Here is a 21,401-nt window from a genome sequence, read left to right on the forward strand (position 1 = left end):
CCCTCTGTAACCTTAAAATGCTTAGTTACTGTGAATCTGAAGAATTGAACCCAAAAGAGAAACTTTAAGGAGTGTGGATAAGTGTGGCTGATGGATCATTGCTCAGTGGATAGAGCACTGGCTTTGGAGTCAGGAGGATGGGAGTTTGAATCCAGTCTCAGACACTTGTCACTTAACTCGTTGTGTGACCTTCAGAAAGTCTCTTAACCCTGATTGCCTCACATCCAGAGTCATCTCTAGTTGTCCTGATTCATATCTGGCCACTGGCTCTGGAGGAGAAAGTGAGGCTGATGACTGAGCAGTCACCCCTCCCACCTCAAATTCAGTTCTTGTTCTTGGCATGGCATCACCTCCCTGAGGTCATGATCTTCTTCAGGAATGAGGGACAAATACCATCATTGTAGGGGAAGGGGGACTAGGGACATCTCAGTGAAGGAAGGGCTTGATGGGTCAGAAAGACAAAGGAAAAGGTAGAGTTAGATTGAGGAAATTAATGGACAGAGGAGCCAGGATCCTCTGTGAAGTATTACCTGAATAGGTGGAGTGGGTTGAGAGGGATTATTGAGGTAGTGGCCCTTGGTGTGTGTAAGGAAGGTGGGGAGCCAGAGAGTTGGACAGTTGATGATGGTTTTGCCAGGGGTATAGTAATCTTATTCCCTGAAATGTTCTTCTCTTCTTATCATCATTGTCTGGCTTTCCTGGATTCTTTCAAGTTCCAACTAAAATTTCATCTTCTATAGGAAACCTTTCCTAATCCCTTTAATGTCAGTACCTTCCCTCTATTGATTATTTCTGATTTTTCCCATATATGTCTTTTTATGTAATTCTTTGCATTTTGTCTCCCTATTAGGCTATGGGTTCATTGAGAGTAGGAACTGTCTTTTGCTTGCTTTTCTTTTGGGGGGGGATTTCCCCAGTACTTAGGATGGTACCTGGGATACAATAGTACAATGTCTGTTTAATGATTGACTATTCATCGGTACAAGGTTTCACATTTTTCAGAGCACCTTCATATCTGTGGTTCCTTTGATGCTCACAATGACCTTGGGAAACAGGCACATTGCTGTCTCCTCAAAGGAGGCCAGAAGTTCCAAGTTCAAATCCAGCCTCAGACTCTAAGTCACCCAAACTCCATCTGTGTCAAGTCTCCCTCAACATGTCAGAGATGGATCAGTCTAGGGAACGGATCTCTTGTTGTGTGTCTGGATGATCTCTGACCTTCTTCAGGGCTTTGGTAGGAGTAGGAGATGAGCATTCTTCTAATCTTCATCTTGAACAGATTCTAGATGGGAAGAAGAGAGGCTTGTCAGGACTGCTCCACGTTGGCTTCTTCCTGCGCTTGAAGGATAAGTTGCCAGAGGATGGGGCCAAAATTTTCTTGGGCTCCTCATACCAACTTGTAGAAGGATGATTTCTTGGAGGTGGTGGTAGAGGGCAGAATTTTTTAATTAAACAGGCATTGTCCTCTGCCTGTGGCTATTCAGGGGCTTGGCAGAAAAATATGGATACTCCACGTTATTGTGATGGGGGGGGTCTACCTAACCATCTGGAAGCCTGACCCTTTGTGGCTAATAATGACTGTGGCCATGGTCATCTTCCCACTCATTTGACAGGAGAAGAGAGCAATTACTTTTGGAAGGCAGGAGAGATGCCTCAGCTTTGGCCTCTTGTCCTGAGTAAAGAGCTTGATTTCTTCCCTCCCCTCCTGCCAACCTTCCCCACCCTGTGTTTCTGTCTCACTGTTTCCCGTCCTTGGTTTCACAGTCTACCCACACTCCTCACAGGCAAAGCCCATTGCAAATTGCCTGCTTTAAGGATCTGGCAGCTTTCACCCCTGAATTAGGGACCTGTAAGTGTTACTTAGAAACCACACTGGAGTTGGGGAGGTTTCTGTGAGGCTGAGCTGATAATTGTGCTATTTAAAGCCAATGCCAGAGCCAGCACCCTGATGTGGCCTCGGGGGAACTGCCTCTGCTCCCCTTGGATGGGAGAGGGCTGAAGGAAGGGGAGATAGATTCTTGTCTGTTTTGTATGTGATTGTTCCCTTGTCCTCCTCCAGAACTGACCTGGCCAGGAAAGAGCAGGGTTACCAAGCCAGGGAGGGATCTGGAGACCAAACTGGACAAGAAGCAGCTGAAAGAACTATAAAAGAAGAGTCTAGAAAAAGGAAGCAGGGGAAAAGGGGGCTGTCTGAACCAGCATGTGGAAGTAGAATCAGAAGTAGGGTCCATTTGGTCCCAGAGACAGACCTAGGGGAGTGGGAGAGAAATTGGAGAGGAAGATTTAAGCATGATATAAGATAAGATATAAGATAAGAACAATTGGATCTGTAGTCTCAAAGTGAAACTCTGTCTAAGGAATTAGCAGGTTCCCCATCTTCAAGTAAAGTGAGAGGCAGTGTGGCAGCAGCTGTGGTTCAGTGGAGAGAGGCTAATCCTAACATCCAGAAGTCCTGAGTTCAAATCCAACCTCATACACTTAACGGCTGCCTGCCTCAGTTTCCTCACATGTAAGATAGCGATAACTATATCTACTTCCTGCATTCTTGTGAGGATTAAGTAAGATAATGATTGTAAAGTGCTTTGCAAATCTTAAAATACTATATAAAGATAACCATTATTATCATCAAAACAAAAGAGCTAGATTCACTGACCTCTTGGGTCCTTTCTAGCTTTAAAACTCTCTCTATATATCTGTTAGATGACCATTTGTTAGGCATGTCAGATGGAGGGAATTCTTGATTGAGGTACTGGTTGATTTCTGAAATTCCTCCTAGCTATGTGATTCTGAGTAGTCCTACTTTCCCTATTGTCTGGACAATGCTTTGTGGGCCCTGGAAGTTGAATAAATATTAGGATAGTGAGGGCACTGGAGTAAAGGTCCCCAGGACCAACAGCCAGTTTCCCATGGCCAGAAATGTTTTAGAGGGTGGAGTGGTGTCCTGGGAGGTTAATGCCTCAGTGTGAGAAGCTTGGTTTCTGAGTGGTTGCCTTTTCCTCTACCCAGTGAGTTATTTCTTCTTTCTTCAGAGGAACATCAGATATTTGTTCCATGATTAGTCTTTGCCTTTGAGAACATGAATCTGGGAGTTCATCTTTGTGGGCTTTCCTTTCTCCAAACATAGATTACAAATACTTTCTTCCTCTGTGGATAGTGATATGACTTGCTGGGGCCAAAAAAAAAATTATCCTTTCCTGATAATGACTTCTACACTTAGGCTGGTTTTTGTACCACTGACAGGGAGTCCTCCAAGCCAATCTCCCTACCTTTTCCAATGGACTTTGTTGGCACAGCTGTCCAGATCTCAAAATCCTCATCTTTTCCCCACCTTGATGGGGGAGCAGAACTGGGGCAGGCAGAGAATCCCTTAGAAGAATTAGTGCTTACCTACATTTCCATAGTGCCTTATTTCTTTTAAAAATTATTGATGTATTTTTAACTTCATTTTTGATTTTCCATATATCCCTTATTCTACCTAGAGAATCATCCCTTTAATAAGAAAGGGAAAGCTGTTTAGAAAAACTTACCAACATAGCAATTATCATATGAAGTGTTTCACTCCCATAGTCTTCCACTTTGGCAAAAAAAAGAGGAAGTACACTCAAAACTCTGTTTACTCTGAAAACTGCTTCTTCATATTCCTTGACCATTTATATCAATTGAAGTATGACTCTTATTCTTACAAATTTGAGTTCTTTATAGATCTTAGAAATGAGACCTTTATCAGGGAAACTTGCTAGATTGATTTCCCTCCCCATTCCTTGCTTCTTTTCTAATTTTAGTTTTGTTTGTACAAACCCTTTTTATTTTCATGTAATTAATTACCACCTGTGAACGTTTCATTTATATTTCTTCTTGATACATTGTTTGTGAATTCTTCCCCTATCCGTAGATATAACAGGTTTTTTTCCCCATGCTTTCCCACTTTGTTTATGATGCTGCCCTTCATGTCTAAATCATGTACTGATTTTGAGTTTATCTTAGCAAGCAGTATGAGATGTTGGTCTGTTCATAGTTTCTGCCAGACTACTTTCCATTTTTTCCAGCTGTTTTTGTCAAATAGTGAGTTCTTGCCCCCAATAGCTGTGATTTTTGGTGTTATTACTTTCATTTCCTTCTGTATCATAACTCTTCTTTAGAGCCAAACTCATCTGTTTTAATCACACCTTTTCATTGGGAGTATATGTGTCCAGCTCTAACTAAAAGTCATCATTTCATCAGGGAGTATGGTGGGCTTGTCGGTGTTACAGCTCCCACCCTGACAGTTTTAGGAGTGTAAGATGAAGGGTTGTGGGAGCTGCTATTGTCTGGGTTTGCGAGACGGCAGCTCTAGCCTCCCCCAGGCTCTTTGTTCAAAGTGGCAGGGCTGGAGTGAGGACACAGCCCTCCTCCAGGTCATCCTTCCTCTTTGCTGCTGTTGAGCTATGGAGAGGGAGGAGGAGGGCTTGTGGAGATACCCATCTGACTGCCTTGTTAGCCTAGACGTCCAGACAGGGGCAGGACATCCTTGGTGGGGAGCAACCTAGGGCTCACCTGTGCTGGAGCTGTCTTTCCAGGGCAGCCAGAATGATCTCTCTCAAGCCTTTGCCAGATCCATCTCTCATAGAGTGGGCATCCTTGTGTGACACAAAGCTCTCTTTTGCTTTGGGCAAGTCACTGCCCTTTTCTGGCCTTCATCTATCAAGGAAGAGGTATGGGCTAGGCTGTCCCAAAGATCCCTTACTCAAAGGACTCTGAGTCCTATCATTTTATTTATGTGTCTCTTTCCCTGTCGTGTGTGTGTGTGTGTATGTGTATTATGTGTCTGTGTCTGTCTCTCTCTGTGTCTGTATATGTCTGTGTGTCTCTGTGCATATGTGTCTGTGTGCATGTGTCTGTGTCTGTCTCTCTGTGTCTGTATATGTTTGTATGTCTGTGTGTCTGTGCGTATGTGTCTGTGTCCGTGTGTGTGTGTGTGTGTGTCCCTCTTTTGTCTTTTTTCTCTTGTTCAAGACTCTGTTGTCCCTTTCCATCTATCACAATGTATCTTCTCAGGATCTAAAGAGGGCTGGCTGCCTAGGATTATCTCTCCTTTATTTTCCTGCAAATATGTGTGTGCTTTAAAAATATCATACAAACATATCCACATGTATGATGGGATAGGCAGAGGAGACATCTTGGGAGAGAGGAAAGAACCCTGGATTCTGCCTCTGCTCTTTACTGCCTTTGGGAGCCTGGGGCACAAGTCATTTCCCTTCTTTGTGGCTCTACACTTCCTTCCATCTCTAAATTCTAAAATCGATCCCAAGTGGACAGATAGCATGACTGATGCTGCCCAAGGAGACCCTGGCCCCTCTCTTCTAGCCCCAGACCTTGGCTGTCTGCTGTCCTCCCGACCCTGCCCTGGGGCAGCTCCCAACTCTGTGGGGTGAGAGGAATCATGCAAAATGCTCCCATGGGATCCTGGCTTTGTAGGGTCTGGGCCTAGGGAGCTCTTAAGCAGGTCCTGCAAGGTCCACCCAGGTAGTCTGCTAAAGACCAAGGGGCCCTCATTGGCACTGCCCAGGTACTAGCCACCCGCCAGCCTGAGCACAAGCTGAGAACAGGATGGTCCCCCTCCACTCTGCCTTAGGAAGTACCCTCCCTCATCAGGGGAGGGGTCTCTATCCCCACTATCAATCCCACCTGTTCGCCTTTGCTCAGTCCCTTCCCAGTCCTAGAGAAAGGAGGAGGGGCACTGGCATCTGTAGCCTACTGCCCCCTGGGCCAAGACGCTGCATGTCTTGGCAATTTCCAAGCATAAATTAGCTTGGACCAGAGCCAGCTAATGAGATTAAGGACATCCTGGCAGGTCAGGGCTCTGTGCCTGTCCCAGTCCCCATCCTTTGCCCCTCCAGCACTCCTCTTTGGGTGCTGCTTTTTGTGGCCCTAGCTGCTGGCACTGCCCATACCTGGGTGTGACTGTTGAGTCACCAGAGCCCTTTAGTCTTTCAGTGCTAGCACTTTGGGGGGGGTGTTTGGCTGGGGGTGAAGGGGTTGTGGGAAGATGCCACCTTCTCCCTTCCTCTCACTCCTCAACCCTAACAAGGGCTCTGGACAGCAGGCTCCGGGCAGCCGGTCGGCTGCCGTTCCTCTGCCGCTGACTGAGTCATTTCTATATTTGGCCAGCAAGCCACGTGGGTGGGGAAACCGCTGCGGCTGCCCTTCTAACAGCTGCTGGGATGGGGGGAGCAGGCGGGCGGGCTGCAGCAGTGGGCTGGCCTCTGGATTTCTCCAGAGAGCGGTCCTGGAGAAGGGGCAGACCTTGACCTCTCCCTTCCTCCTCTCTTTCCCCACAGCCTCCACCCCATTCCTGGGCCCCAAGTCTTTGTCTCCTTTTGTCTTCCCAGGCTTTGTGACTTCTAGACAGTCCCCCTTCTTCCTTACATCTCCTTCTTCTCCCACAGGTCTGGTTCATTCAATGCACTCTCCTCTGGAAATGATGGGCATCCCTAGGCTCAGCTGGGATTCTGCCAGTCTCCAGTGCCTGGTGTGAGAAGAAGGCATCCTCTCCAGCCCTGGCATCTTTGCTCATCATGGCCCTGCTCAGCAGCTGCCCATTCGCCTGGGGACTCAGAGGGCCAGGCTTCAGCCCTGTGAAGTCCCTTCAGGCATTTTGGCACTACCCTTCAGAGGCCTCCACACAGAGCAAGAGCCATTGATGGCCTCAGCATGGGAGAACCCCCTGCCTGCATACCCCTCTGCCTGGCACTGCCCACTCGAAGGCCTGTGAACTGGGTCGATCTGGAGGTGCCAACCCTGTGAACCCATTCCCCACCCCTAGGGATCCCTGACTACCCCAACCATGTGTGAAGTAATGCCTACCATCAATGAGGGGGACCCCCTGGGTCCCCCCCATGGTGCTGATGCTGATGCCAACTTTGAGCAGCTGATGGTGAACATGCTAGATGAGCGAGAGAAACTGTTGGAATCCTTGCGTGAGAGTCAGGAAACCTTGGTGGCCACACAGAGCCGACTCCAAGATGCTTTGCATGAACGGGACCAACTTCAGCGCCATCTCAACTCTGCCCTTCCCCAGGTAAGCTTCCCATTGACCCTCTTGCAGCTTGGGCAGAGGTGGGTAGTCCATACCCCTTCCTGGTCCGCCCCCTACCTCTACCTATGCCCAAGGCCTTGGGGAGCAGGTTTGTTCCTCCTTGCCACCCCAGCTCTAAGGCCTGGGTTCAGATCTAGGGGTGGCACTTACCACCTGGGTGACTAGTCAAAGTATCTCCCCTTTCTAAGCCTCAGTTTCTTCATTTGTAAAATGAAACTGTGGGACCTGGTAACTTCCAGCTCTAGGTCAGTGATCATCTTATTCTCACTAACTCAAATTCATATGCCTTAAAATTGATTAAACTTCCTTCTACCCTCCTTTTGTCCCTTTCCTTCATCTCTTCCAATCTTTGTGAGTCCGTCCTTTATAAGTCCCAAAAAATGAAAGATTGGAGTCTTCCCCCATGAGGGTTAGGGGAGAGAATCCTTGGAGACCCTAGACCCAACCCTGATAGATGCAGTGAGCCCATCCTGACAGCAGGTGGCACCCCAGGCTGTGAAGAGATTTGCCAGTTAGCCCAATGATCTGTGACTCCCCTAAGCTGGAGATGGTGTGGGTGGGAATCCTTGGTCATCGGGCTCTTGCCTGTGGAGTGTCAGAGGGATGGGGTGGGGAGCCATCAAACCCTGGGTGACAGGAATGGTCACTCTGTGACCTGTATGTGTCCATCTGGTGTGCCAGGGTGTCCTCTTTGCTGGCCCCCCCTCCCCACCAGCTTTCCCTTCCCCAATCTAGAGTGGAATTAATCTTCACAATTAGTTATCAGAGTCCACTGGTCACTGAGACTAAGCCCCTAGGGCTGGGAGGAGAGCTGATGAATTTGGGAAGAAGGTGCATGCATGGTCTGGGAACTTGGGGCCAGAACCTCCTGTGGGGACTCTCCTGGGCTGGAACCCCACATGGAATGCAGCTTCTCAGAAGACCCCCACCTCTGCTTGGCTGGGGTTTGGGAGTCAGATGTGGGAATTCCCACTTTGGGTGAGATGGCATGTGGTCCCTCTCCTTGAGGGCCGGAGGTGAGAGGAGGCAGGTTCCCAGAAAGTCAGGCCTGGGGAGAAGTGATTGTTGCCAGGCTTGAGGCCTGAAGGCTGCCAGCACTTCAGGAGGCCTTCTTAGTGTGTGCAGAGCACAAAACACTGCCCTCTGAACTAGGGATTAGAGACGACCTGGACCCTGTCCTCGTGGAGCTGCCAGTCTAGTTAAGCAGAGGTGCCAGCATTGGTCATTACAGCAAAACTAATATTCATTGCTAGTGTTCATAGAGTAAATTAGATTTGTAAAGCACTTTACAAAGATCTCATTTTTCTCTTTGCAACAACTCTGGGATAACTATTATAGAACTAGTATTAAACCCAATTTATAAGTAAGTAGACTGAGACCTAGAGAGGTTAAGTGATTTGCCCAGCTAGTAAGTATTTAACACAGGATTTGAACTTGGGTTTTCCTGTCACCAAACCCAGACTTGGGTCTCCTACAGGACAATACATGATAAGTGCATCTGAGAGATGCAAAATAGTATGTTATGAGGTCTGCAGAAGAAAAGGTCATCACTGACAGGAGGAGAGGCTAATATGGAAGAGGTGATATTTGAGCTGACTTTTAAAGGTAGTAGTGGAGTTCAACAGATAATACCAACAATTTGAATTTATATAGACCTTTAAGGCTTTTGAAATACATTCTCCAGAGCAGTGAGGTTGATTGGAGGCAGAAAATAACATGAAGCTAGACCCTTGGTCAGGCAGAGTTTCTTGGCTAGAGCTCTTCTCCTACCAACTCTGCGTCCCCACTCACCTACCTGGAGCATTTTATTTTGTTTTTTCCATATTTAAATAAAATATTGTTACTATCTTTTCATATTCACTTGCATTTCTAAATATATCCCTTTCTTCATCTTGCCAAAGATCAATTCTTTATAACAAAGAATAAAAAAAAGAAAAACCCTCTGTTAAAAACTAATCAACAGGGGGCAGCCAGGTGGCACAGTGGATAGAGCACTGGCCCTGGATTCAGGAGGACCTGAGTTCAAATCTGGCGTCAGACACTAATTACCTAGCTGTGTGGCCTTGGGCAAGTCACTTAACCCTATTGCCTTGCAAAAAGTAAAAAAACAACTAATCAATAAATAGAAAAAGCCTGATGATATATGTAGTGCTCTGTATCCCTAGTTCTCTTCCCCCCCCCCCCGCTTTCTGCAAAAATGCAAGGAAGCCAAAGAAAGGCACTGTTTTCTTGGTAAGGGGAACAAAGATCTAGAGCAGAGGCAATGTGAGATATAGTAGAGATCTCAACAGAATCCTCAACTGCATCAGAGGACCTGGGTTTCAAACCCCACTTCAGTGGTTCCTACTTGTGAAACTTTGGGCAAGTCACTTAAATTCTCTAGGTCTGAGTTTGCTTTGTTCCTTAAATGAGGGGCTTGGATTTAGTGACCTTTGAGGTTCTTCCCAGGTCTAAGTCTGCAATCTCAAGTGTTTTGGGCAGGATTTGGGGTGGAAGGTGAACTTGGCTGGAATGGTTCAGGTCTGAATGGTTGTTATCTGGGTTTGTGAAGCCAGAGACGTTCGGGTTGGGGGTGGGATTGGACAAGGAGCTTCTTATTGAGACCCTCTGACTCCAGAGAAGCTCGGGGCCTGTCCCAGTTGGTTCTGTGCTCTTCTGCTGCTCATAACTGAAATGAGTATCTCCATTGGCTAGTTGGGGAAACTGAGGTTCAGAGAAGGGAGAAGGCTCCCTCCAGGTGAGTGTGGAGCTTGATGGCTTTTGTCCATATGACCTCCCCCCACCCCCACATGAGGCTCTGCCTCCTGAATTTGTGACTTGGGCCGAGTCACTGAAATTCCCGTGCTTCAGTTTCCTCCTCTGGGACATGAGGGAATAAGGCCTCTTCCACATCCTCTGATACTCTCACAAGACCTCTGGGAGCAGCTCCTGGTGAGGCCACCTCGCAGTTGAAGATGGAACATGGGGGGTTTGGGTGCCGGAGTCAGTCAGGGTGACCCAGAAGCCCCTCTGCAGGGGCAGGGTCCCCAGGCTCATGGGGGTCTTGGGGGGCTTTCAGGAGTTCGCCACATTAACCCGGGAGCTGAGTGTTTGTCGGGAGCAGCTTCTAGAACGGGAGGAGGAGATCTCTGAGCTGAAAGCTGAACGGAATAACACAAGGGTGAGTGGGAAGGATGGGTACCTGTGACCATGGTGGCAGGGGCTGTTGGGGCAGGCCCATGCCAGGACCCTCTTGTTCTGGATGGCATCTGACAGCAGACGAATGACTCCTCCCCTTTCCTCTCCAGCTGCTGCTGGAGCATCTGGAGTGCCTAGTGTCCCGTCACGAGCGATCCCTTCGGATGACAGTGGTGAAGCGCCAGGCTCAGTCCCCCTCTGGCGTCTCCAGTGAGGTGGAAGTGCTCAAGGCCCTTAAGTCTCTATTTGAGCATCACAAGGCCTTGGACGAGAAGGTGAATAGGGGTCCCTTGTCTGGCCTGGCTCCACATCCCTCACCAGACAGGTTACCATGGTACAGCTCAGTGGTCAGCAGCCTTGTCTTCCCAATTTGCCCCCAGCCCAGGTGCTCTTGTCACCTTTACCTTGTGAGTCTTGCCAAAGGTGCTGCCTTGTGGTTCAGAGCTGAAACCTGCCTATCATCCTCCTTGCCCCAGGACCCTCCTGTGCTAAGTGTCTCACCCATTGGCAGAACCTCCTCTCCTTCCTCTTCTCTGGCCTCACATTCGTAGACTCATTCCTTCAGTCTGAGGAAGGCAATATGATTCCTTTTTCCTCCTTCCCTCTTCCCTGGCTAGGTTCGGGAGAGGCTACGGGCGGCTCTGGAACGCGTGAGCACCTTGGAGGAGCAGCTGGCAGGTGCCCACCAGCAGGTAAGCTCCCTATCTCACTTCTCCTCCCAGGAGCCTGGTAAGCAGGGTCTGCCTCTTTGTTCTGCCAATGTCTCCATTGCCTTAATTAGCATCTCCTGAGAAGGGCAGAGTCCTCTTCTCCAGAGCAGCACTGTTTACGTCCTGTCCCCCTGACCCTCCCCTGCAGGTATCTATTCTACAGCAGGGAGCAGGACCCCGAGATGGAGCTTCAGGAGAAGATGGGGCCCTGGAGTTGGGACCAAGACTCTTATGGAAGGTGGGTCTTTGGGAGACCTTCAGGGAGTAGAGGCTATGTGCTCCTTTATCTCAACACTTAATTCATTGATGCCCAATTTCCATGATGGAGGTGAGGGTGGGACCAGTTTGATTGACATTTGAAGCTCTTGCCTTCACTGTAGACCCCTCTCCTTACCTTTTTCCCCTTTCCATTTCCTTTGACCCAATTACACTGCCTTCCACAGTGTTGGGCAAAGACTATTAACTTAATAAAAATAGGTTGAGTTGAGCCTAATTACAGTGTCATGCCCTCTGATTCTCTGCTCTACCAGCTCAGGAAGGCCCCTTCTTTTGCCCTTCCCTTTTTGGGTCTTAGTTCCCACTTCCATGGCCCACTTCTCCCCAAGGCTGGCATGTATTTAGAAATGGCTGTCCTCTATGAGGCTGGTTAACTTAGGACCAGGGCTGAGTTCTCATTGTCCAGAGTGGGCTCCTGAGACATGGAGACCTGAGACCTTCACCCATTTTCTTAGGATGAAGGGCAAGCATGGGAGGGAACCCCAAGGGAGGGTGCTTGCTGGGCCTGGGATGCTCAGAGACTGACCGATGTCTCGGTGCCCCTGGAGGATGAAGCAGGCCGGGCGGGGGAGCTGCAGGAGCGCCTGGAGAAGCAGACCTTTGAGCTGAATCAGGCTCGTGAGCGCCTGGTGGCCCTGGCTGGCACGGTGGCTGAGCTGGAGGAGGATTTGAGTACTGCCCGGAGGGACCTCATCAAGTCCGAGGAGCTGAGCAACAGACACCAGCGGGACCTCCGAGAGGTAAGAGGATGCTACTCACCCCCTGGGTTTAGGGGGAGAGAGAAGACAGAGTCCTAGGGATAGCTTAGATCAGTCAGGCCCTGTGCTGGGGGTCAGGGGCTAGCCTTGGGATGACTCTCGGTGTCAGAGTGGGGCTCCGTGCTGATGATTCTCTTTGTGGCCAGGCTTTGGCCCAGAAGGATGACATGGAAGAAAGGATCACCACGCTGGAGAAGCGCTACTTGGCAGCCCAGCGTGAAGCCACATCCATCCATGATCTCAATGACAAGCTGGAGAATGAACTGGCCAACAAAGAATCCTTGCATCGCCAGGTGTGTGGCCCAGGCAGGCTAGGGAGTGTGGATGGAGGAGAGGTGCATGGGCTGTAGTTTTGGCTTTTTGGGTTTCGCGGTACAGGTAGTGAGGACAGTAGTATCTCCAGGGATGTCTGCTTCTTCCACCTCACTTATGTGGCTTGGTGTCCCCCATACTTTCTCTCCCCTGGGCCATGGCTGCCTCCCAGGCTCAATATTACTCCTCTTTCCCATTCTAGACTCAAACCACATATCAACTAGTCTCATCCAACTCTGCTGAGAGAAAGGCCCCGTCTTTCTCTGTCTCCTGAGCCTTTCAAAGAGCCTCTCTTTCCAAAATGAATCCAGGGGAATAACTAATGACAGTTGCTACCTGTCAGCTAGTGGCCTCAGGGGACAGAGCTGGGGCTTGGGATCAGAAAGACCCATCCATCTTCCTGAGTTCAAATCCAGCCTCTGACGTTTATTAGCTGAGTGACCTTGGCAAGTCACTTAACCTTGTTTTCCTCAGTTTCTTCGTCTGTAAAATGATCTGGAGAAGGAAATGGCAAATCACCTTAATGTCTTTTTTGCCAAGAAAGACCCAAATGGGGCCATGAAGAGTCAGATGCTACTGAAAAATAACTGAATCACAACAACATGGCCTCATTATGCCCTGCCCCATTCACGAATTAGCAAGGGATCAATAGGCAGAGGATAAAAGTTGTACCCATGTATTATCTATAGTTACATAATTCCTATGTCTAGGCTTCATAAGAAATGTATTATTTTATCCCCAAAGTTTGGGATGTTAGTTGCTAGCTTGGAGTGGGAAACTTGAGGCTGTTGCAGTCTGTGACAAGACCCTTCTGTCCCTGACCCACTGCTCTCAGGAGCCAAGGAAGAGAGCCTGGTCTAATTTTCACATCCTTTTCTTGCATTCAATCTCTTCGTAGTGTGAGGAGAAGGCCCGGCACCTCCAGGAGCTCTTGGAGCTAGCTGAGCAGAAACTGCAGCAGACAATGCGCAAGGCTGAGACCCTACCCGAGGTTGAGGCTGAGCTGGCTCAGAGGATTGCTGCCCTCACCAAGGCAAGTGTCCAAATGGCAAGGCTCTAGACCTTTCCCCTTCCCCCTTCCCCCTCTACTCTTTACAACTTCTCACTCTCCCATGGAGCAAGGCAGATGGCAGAAAGTGTGGGGTGGTGGAAAGAGCCCTGGACCAGGAGGTGGGAGTCTGGCAAGCAGCTTTATCACTGGGCCTGTTAGCCCATCTGTCAGGTGGGGTTATTCTAACACTGGGAGAATAATGAGCTAACATGGGTGCGTATGCCCTGCTATCAGCTACAAGGTACTATGGTTATTGGATGGCAGTGCCTTCTCTATGAGGACCAGTCAAAAAGAAGAGGACTTTCCCATCTAGTTTGAGAGTTCTTAACATTTTTTTTTTATATATTGGATCCTTTTGGCAATGTAGTGAAGCCTGTGGATAATGTATTTAGGAGCATAAAATGAAATACATTATAAAGGATTACAAAAGAGAACAATTATATTGAAATATAGTTAGCAAAGTAATTCTCAGATTCCCTGAAATCTATCCTTAGACCCCAGGTTAAGACCTATGATCAAGAAAGATTCTGACAAAGAAGGGATGGGGAGGAGGGAAGATACGATCAATTGATTTATTTTTATTGCCACATTTCTTGAACACTTATTGTATTACAAGACACAGACAGGTGTAGAGTGAATATTATGTTCCAGGATATTCCAGAATAATTCCAGGATAAAGAGTCCTGGGTTGGGAAGCACCCCAGAAGCTTAAAGGAGGGAGTTTTAGGGCAAGTAAAATGACAAGTTTGGAAAAGTTTGTCACTAGGATAGGCATCAGGTCATAGCGGGGATTTTTTGGTTTGTGGAGATTTGTGAAACTGGCAAAAACAGAGACCCCTTAGTCCTGCGAGACTGATTTTTGTTTCTTCAGTGACTATTGGAATGGCAAAAGAGTAGAGTGTGCTACAAAGCTTATAGTTCTTAGACATGTGATCTTTTGTCCTACCCAGCATAGTAATTCATTACCAGTCTAGGAGCTGAACCACACCCACAATTCAACAGTCCAGTGGTTCTCCCATTTGTGGGGTGACAGGACCCCTTTATACTCTTAGTAATTATCAAGGGCCCTAAAAAGCTTTTGTTTATGATAGCTTTATATATATATATATATATATATATATATATATATGTATATATCTATATACATATACTGTATTAGACATTAAAACATCTTAGCATCATGATGAAAAATAGTATTGGCCCCACAGATCTTTTGAAAGGGTACTAGATACCTTCAGGGGCTTTGAGAACCACTGATCTACATAAAACTGGAGAAAACCACAAGCAAAGTGGAAGATCAGCTCAGTGATTCTCCCTGGAGAGACAAATAAAGGACATGGCAAAGTTGGATTCATAACATACTCAGAGGTAATGAGGAGAATCATCTTGATCACCTTGTTTACCATTGGACAAGGTGAATGCCAGTCAGTAAGATGCCACAAAGATAATTGTGGTTTATGTGTCAGCATCTCTTGTAAAAGGTCAAGGAATAGAGAAATTCTCTAAAGAAACTTACAGCATCCTTTGACTTCCACTGACATGTGTATATGCCCACATGTATGTATATACCCATATATACCATAATAGTTAGTGATCTCCCTGCAAAAGTGTCCATGGGGAGGATTAAAAAACACAAGAATTGGGAAAGGCCACATCCTTCCACAGTTTATGCAGCCTCATGTTAGGATATCATTCATGATTTTTTTTCAACAAGTGAATTGAAAGTGCTGAGTACTGAATGACACATCATAAAAATGATAGGAAACAGTTAATGTTGACAGTAGTAAGCATTTCAGGTAATCATTTCAGTAATCAGTGGTGCATTCAGGTGGATGGAGCAAAGGCCAAAGTTAGCATCACATTAGATGAAAGCAACAAGATGAGAGGAGAGTTGTCCAACCTGGTTAGATACTGTCAATGCCAAAAAAGGGTAAATGGACCAAAGGAAAGAAATTGATTCTCTCACCAATTTTAGAGGAGTGAAATTGTTTCAAAATAGGTGCAACCACAAAATGCTAGGAAATTACAGAAACTGCTCCAGCCACCAAACACATCCTCGCCCAGTGGTCACACATGGGAAGCACTGGTTTAGCATACAAACAGCATCCAAAATTCTGGAGGAAGATCCCAACCCAAGTGTACTCACCAAAGTGTTAAAAGAGGTAAAGGAGAAAACAACTCCCAAGAAAACTTGGGGTGAGATCCTCTAAACCAGGTCATCCCAATTCATAGCCTGCCTAAATCAGAACAAAGACACAAGCAGACTTGAAATGGAATGTTTCTGTGGGACTTTGGGGTTCTTTATTTATTAGTGCTAGCTGCTGCAGTGAACTCTGATTCTCCCCAGAACCTATTACATTATGGGAGGGAGAAGCAATGGTCCTTTAGAAATTTGGAGGAGTAGTTGAAACTACCCAATTTTAGGAATGGTGATTCCATTTGTCTAGTGAACTTCCAGGTGGGGAGCTGTCTTCTTCCAGAGCAGGTCAACACCTTCTCAACAAAACTATGTTGCCCTTTGGACCAATATGAAAGAAATCTTTCTGGAAAAAGAATTGTTCAGGGATCAGTTGTCAAGATATTCATAACTAGTATGCTATTCTGGAATCAGAAAGATCTGAGTTCCTATCCTTTCTCAGACACCAACTGATAGTATGGTCCTCAAGTTACAACTTTTTTCAGCCTCAATTTCCTCATTTGTAAGATGGGGATGATAAAAATAATGCAAATAATATTTTGAAGATCAAATGAGATAATGTGTATAAAATATTTTGTAAGCCCTAAAGTACTATATAAACATTAGCTATTATTATTATGAAAGAATGGAAAAGTTCAACTGAGAAGAACATGCCTTCTTTCTTATTTCCATAATATCTTTTTAGGTGTGGTCTATGCATGTATCAAGAAGGGAATAGCCAGACTTTTGCAGTCATTTTTATGACTTCAATCTTTACAGTCATATAGTGATCTCATTGATGTAGAAAATCCAAGATCCCATTTGCTGATTGTTAAAAATCATTTGATTCAACATAACAAAACTTTTTAAAAAATCTTTCGTCAAGCAGTGCCTTCCATATGTATATTAAGATAACATGATATTCTGCAATAGTTAAGGAGAAAACTTGAATTCTGTTGAATTATTTACATCAAATGGGACAGAACATCTGGAGACCTATGCTCACCTAAAATATTTGCCTGGATCTTGTGATGTGCTATGGTATTGCAGAGTCCAAACTAAAGAAGGACTTTCTCTAAGGGTTGAAGTCCTCTGAATGCTCCTTGTGCACATGTGCCTGCTCAGGTAAATACAGAGTTTTATAGAAAAAATTAGTCTAACTGTCCATCCCAAAACAAAATAAATTCACAATTCAGAAGTGCAGCTAGGAAGGGTAGCCATTGAATTAGTCCATTTATCTTTCTGTCTGTGTAAATATAGAATGTCCCCAAAGGCTCAATGCAGTAAGCGTTAAACTAAAGGTGATATAAAGTTATTAGAGTTCAAAATTGCAGCAAAACTTTTAAGACACCATGCACATCATTTAAATAGATAATGCAGAACTGGAACCAGAATCATGTAGGAGGAGAACATGGGGGCATATTTAGGAAATTATGTGAAACTTTGAATGACTCTAAGCTTCTTACTGCCACAAAAATCCATCTCTTCTACTGTGCAGCTATAACTTATGGAATTAGAATCTCAGAAAAACAAAAATAATGACTAACCCAAAGGGCAGTACCAAGCTAGATGCATGCTAGGAATTTACGGACTGCATCCCTTTACTATCAGCAATTCCTGCATAAAAAATGGCACAGAAAAAATTGTTCAGGGCATATTTGACCAGAAAAGCAGGTAGACTGATCATGTAGTGAGAACATGAAACAACAAATGAATGGTCCAGTTACTACAATGACATCCCCTTCTCCTCTTCCCCCTTGCCACAATATTATTGAACTTTTGCATTGACTGGACCATCCATGAGAAGATGTAGGTGAGATCAGTACAGAATGATTAAGTGTAAAAGGGCTATGATCTGCCCTGGAGGGAAAAACTCACACCAGTAAGATCCTTGATCTAAACAACTAAATAGACAATGAACTTCATGGAGCATATTCCCCACAAGGGGTAATGGTGCAGAATGGAAATATGGCATAGAGTTCTAATTATGAATTACAACTTTTAAGATAAAATTACTTTGAAAGGAAGAAAAATAATCCATCTATGTCATAGAAATTATGGTGACAATTCTGCATGCAAGTTTTAGACAAGTCAGATTTGGGAGAAAAAAGAACAGTTTATATTTTGACCAATATGGAAAATAATTTCAAGTAAGGTTTAGGCAAATTCATGGATGAAAAATACATGACTTAGGGGCAGCTAGGTGGCGCAGTGGATAGAGCACCGGCCCTGGAGTCAGGAGTACCTGAGTTCAAGTGTGGCCTCAGACACTTAATAATGACCTAGCTGTGTGGCCTTGGGCAAGCCACTTAACCCCATTGCCTTGAAAAAGAAAAAAAAAAACCTAAAAAAAATACATGACTTAAAGGGAGCTTAGGGATAGCTACCTGATCATTCCTTAAGGAAATCAATTGTAACTTCCTTCCAGTACCATCACTGAATGCCTCTTAAAGTGGAAGCTTGGTTCATTCTACCATTTTTGGATGAGAACCTGGCAATATTGACCCTGGGTTCAATTTTGTTCTCTCCTTGGTTATCCCCTTGCAGAGAAGTTTCCAAAGCTGTATCTGTGTGCGTTCTTGGCTTCTGCAGACCTCAGGTTCTTATCCAGTAGCCCAGGGTGGGATTGGAACATGGTTTGGGAATTGGAAGGGTTTTCTCTTCCCTGGAAAGACTTTGATTTGGTGCTTTGAGGATGGGCTCAGAAACTGAAAGTTTCAGATTTTGAAGGGAACTTAGATGTCATCTGCTCCATCTCTGTTATTTTATAGATAATAAAAATGAAATCTAGAGAGTCTACATTGGTTTAAGTAATAGGACTGGGACCAGAGCCTAGGTCTTCCACTCCACATTTCTCCTGCAACATGAAGAAATCTAGGAACAACAACTGGCAAGTTATGTATCTGATGGCATCCTAGGCTCCTTGTCCTGGGAAAAAGAGAGACTGGCATCTTGGGAGGCTCTTGCTAGAGTCTCTAGGATATTCTGTAGACCAGGGCAGCTGGCCACAGGCCAAGATGATGGTGGAAGGGACTTAGACAAGGCTTTAGAAAGCTGCTTGATGGTGAGAATTATAAATTACAATATTTGGGCCAAAGTGATATAGAGCCTCTTTGAGGATTTTTCTTTTTCAAGAAAGGCAAAGGCAAGTCCTGTTTTCCTGGGCTAGTTTAAATGAAAATAGCGGAATGGGCATATAGCTCTTTGAATCCCAATTCTAACAGCATCAACCAGAAGAATTGCCAGGTAATGGAAAAACCTGGTCTGATCCTCATGCTGACATCTGGTGCCAGCTCTGTTGGGCTGTGGAGGGGAGATGGGTGGGGAGAATGGGGAAGAAGAGGAGAAGTGAGGAAGGGAGCATGATGGTCAAGTGCAGTATTGACATCCCCAGGCTGAAGAACGACATGGCAACATTGAGGAGCACCTTCGGCAACTGGAGGCCCAGCTAGAAGAGAAGAACCAGGAGTTGGCAAGGGTGAGTACAGTGAAAGACCCTGGAAGGGCCCCTGTTTCAGTGGAATTGGGCAGGGGTGGTATCAGGAGGGACAAGAATCAGAGTCAAGAACCCTGGATACTGCACCCCTCTACACAAACACACACACACACACCACAAAGTAATTCTTTGGGAGTAGAATAGAGTGGGAAGTCTGGGGTTGTAGTTATGGGTGTGGTGGTAGGGAGTAAAGGGTATAGCCAGATGTTGGGGCAGGAGTTCAGAGGACACGTCCAGATGCCACAGAGAGGTATCTATGGAGGGAGTGCACGAAATGTTGGAACAGATGGTGTGGTTCTTGGAGAAATAAGATACATGGATGAATAAATGGATGGATGGATGGTTGAATGGGTGGACGGACAGATGGAGATAGATGATATAGATGGATGGATGAATGAATGAATGAATGGATGACATGACTGAATGGGTGTACATATGGATGGATGGACAGACAGGTGGATGGACGGATGGACAGATGGTTGGACATATGGATGGATGGGTGGATAGAGCATTCATGATTGTGCTACCACTTGGGATACTAATATATTCCCTGCCCTCAAAAAAGATTATTTGATAATAGGGCAAGACAGCCCATCAAAGGGAAAAGGTGGGATCTGAGGGATGGGAAGGGGGGAGATTGAGGAAACTGAGGGCAGTGGAATGGAGCCTGGTACTAAGATCAGTGGTTGGAACCGGGGAGCAAGGAGTAGGATAGAGACAGAGAGGTGAGCCTGATGAGGGGACTTGAGGAAGCTGTATGGAGGTGAGGGAAGACCATAGAGGGGAGCCCCTGTAAAGATTTCCAGAAATGCTGTTGGAAGGAATTGAAGAAGAGAGGGAGGACAAAAGCTAAGTTAAGGCTCTTTGAGGTGCTCTCCAAAGTCCCAAGGGGTTTTTGTTGCCATGTGGCTTGTCTCATGGCAGGTTCGCCAAAGGGAAAAGATGAATGAAGACCACAATAAGCGTCTCTCGGACACTGTAGATCGGCTGCTGAGTGAGTCCAATGAACGGCTACAGTTGCACCTTAAGGAGCGGATGGCTGCTCTCGAGGAGAAGGTGTGGTTGAGGGCTGGGGCTTCTGTCGAAAGGGGGGTCATCTGTGTATATGTAGGGAATGATGGGGAGGAACAGGTCACTGTGGATCAGGGTAGACGTGCATGGGTGTGTGTGTGTGTGTGTGTGTGTGTGTGTGTGTGTGTCTGTGTGTGTAGAGGGGTGTAGTATTCGGTGTTCTTGACTGATTCTTGGCACCCTGGGGCTCTCATTCCCTAGAACACACTCATCCAGGAGCTGGAGAGCTCCCAGAGGCAGATTGAGGAGCAGCACCATCACAAGGTACCCTGCTAGCCATCCCCACCTTCTAAAATGACCTGCTAGAGCCACTGGAGCTAGCCCAGGGCTCAGGGGACTGACAAGTCTGTCTGGGCGTGAGACTAGTTTGGTGATAGTGGACAGCGGAGAGACTAGAGACCACTCAGGAGGGATGGGCAAGTGGCATTTCACTGATGTGGCCTTCCCCCAAATTTTGGTGAGACATGTTCTCTGAGGTTCTTATTTAGAGTTACAACATCCTAACATTTAAATCAGTTCTCTCAACCTCCCTCATATTATGGATGAGGAAGGTGAAGCCCAAACAGGAAAGAAAGGTTTACTCAGGGTCACACATATCTCCCTGGGCTGGTGCTTGACCCCAGATCTTTTGAGACCAAAGCCAGCAATCTTTCTACTTGAGAAGTTCATCTGGACTTGGACCCCAGCAGGTTTTACTGGCATGGCAGGAATTATTTGATCTCATTATGTGCACACCAGTGGGTGCAGGTATGCCTACAGGGCAAAGGGACTTGTGCCAGACCTGGCTATTGGAGACTCTATACCAGGGAGATTTGGACTTGAATTTCTGCTCTTCCCTAGCCCATAATATTTCCAATATCTGTGAATGACAAGTGTGTGACAATGAAGGTTCTGATCCTAGCAGGAGGGGTGGCTGGATGGGACTAGGCAGCTTCCCTGAAAGGCATTCTCAGGGATTCTTTTGGAGATCTGCCTCCAGTTCCTCACAGTTCCTATTAGAAAACATGCTGCTTTCTGCAATAACCTTCCCTTTCAGATCTCATATGGGACTTTGTCTCTTTCTGAGTACTTATGTAATATCGTGTCTGCTAATGATCTGTAGACTGTAAGCTCTCTGAGGGCAGAGACCGTTTCTTATCAAAACTATCTCCCTAAGCCCCTAGACAGTGCTTTGTGTCTGTTGTGGAGGGCTCATTGAGTCCATGTTAGCAGGTCCACGGGGCTTATGCCCTCACTGGAGGGGTAGTCTCTTGGTTGGATTCCTGACAGATTCATTCCTCAACCTTTGGGCCAGCCCTG

The 21,401-nt window shown here is 46.3% G+C and overlaps 1 protein-coding gene across 6 annotated transcripts in view; it reads left to right on the forward strand.

Annotated features, from left to right (window-relative positions):
• PPFIA4 (PTPRF interacting protein alpha 4) overlaps positions 1–21,401 on the forward strand; it is a 60,281-nt gene that overhangs the window by 8,539 nt on the left and 30,341 nt on the right. For all 6 annotated transcript variants that reach the window (XR_012475655.1, XM_074222399.1, XM_074222398.1 and 3 more), the window contains exons 2-12: positions 6,426–7,057; positions 10,134–10,235; positions 10,363–10,527; positions 10,870–10,944; positions 11,111–11,200; positions 11,787–11,978; positions 12,143–12,289; positions 13,207–13,341; positions 18,930–19,013; positions 19,956–20,087; positions 20,304–20,366. Coding sequence is in view for 5 of the 6 variants with exons in the window: in XM_074222399.1 (XP_074078500.1) it covers positions 6,824–7,057; positions 10,134–10,235; positions 10,363–10,527; positions 10,870–10,944; positions 11,111–11,200; positions 11,787–11,978; positions 12,143–12,289; positions 13,207–13,341; positions 18,930–19,013; positions 19,956–20,087; positions 20,304–20,366 (1,419 nt within the window). In the remaining variant the exon portion in view is untranslated. The remainder of the gene's footprint in view (positions 1–6,425; positions 7,058–10,133; positions 10,236–10,362; positions 10,528–10,869; positions 10,945–11,110; positions 11,201–11,786; positions 11,979–12,142; positions 12,290–13,206; positions 13,342–18,929; positions 19,014–19,955; positions 20,088–20,303; positions 20,367–21,401) is intronic.

Source organism: Macrotis lagotis, chromosome 2 (assembly GCF_037893015.1).
Source record: "Macrotis lagotis isolate mMagLag1 chromosome 2, bilby.v1.9.chrom.fasta, whole genome shotgun sequence".
NCBI classification, from domain to species: Eukaryota; Metazoa; Chordata; class Mammalia; order Peramelemorphia; family Peramelidae; genus Macrotis; species Macrotis lagotis.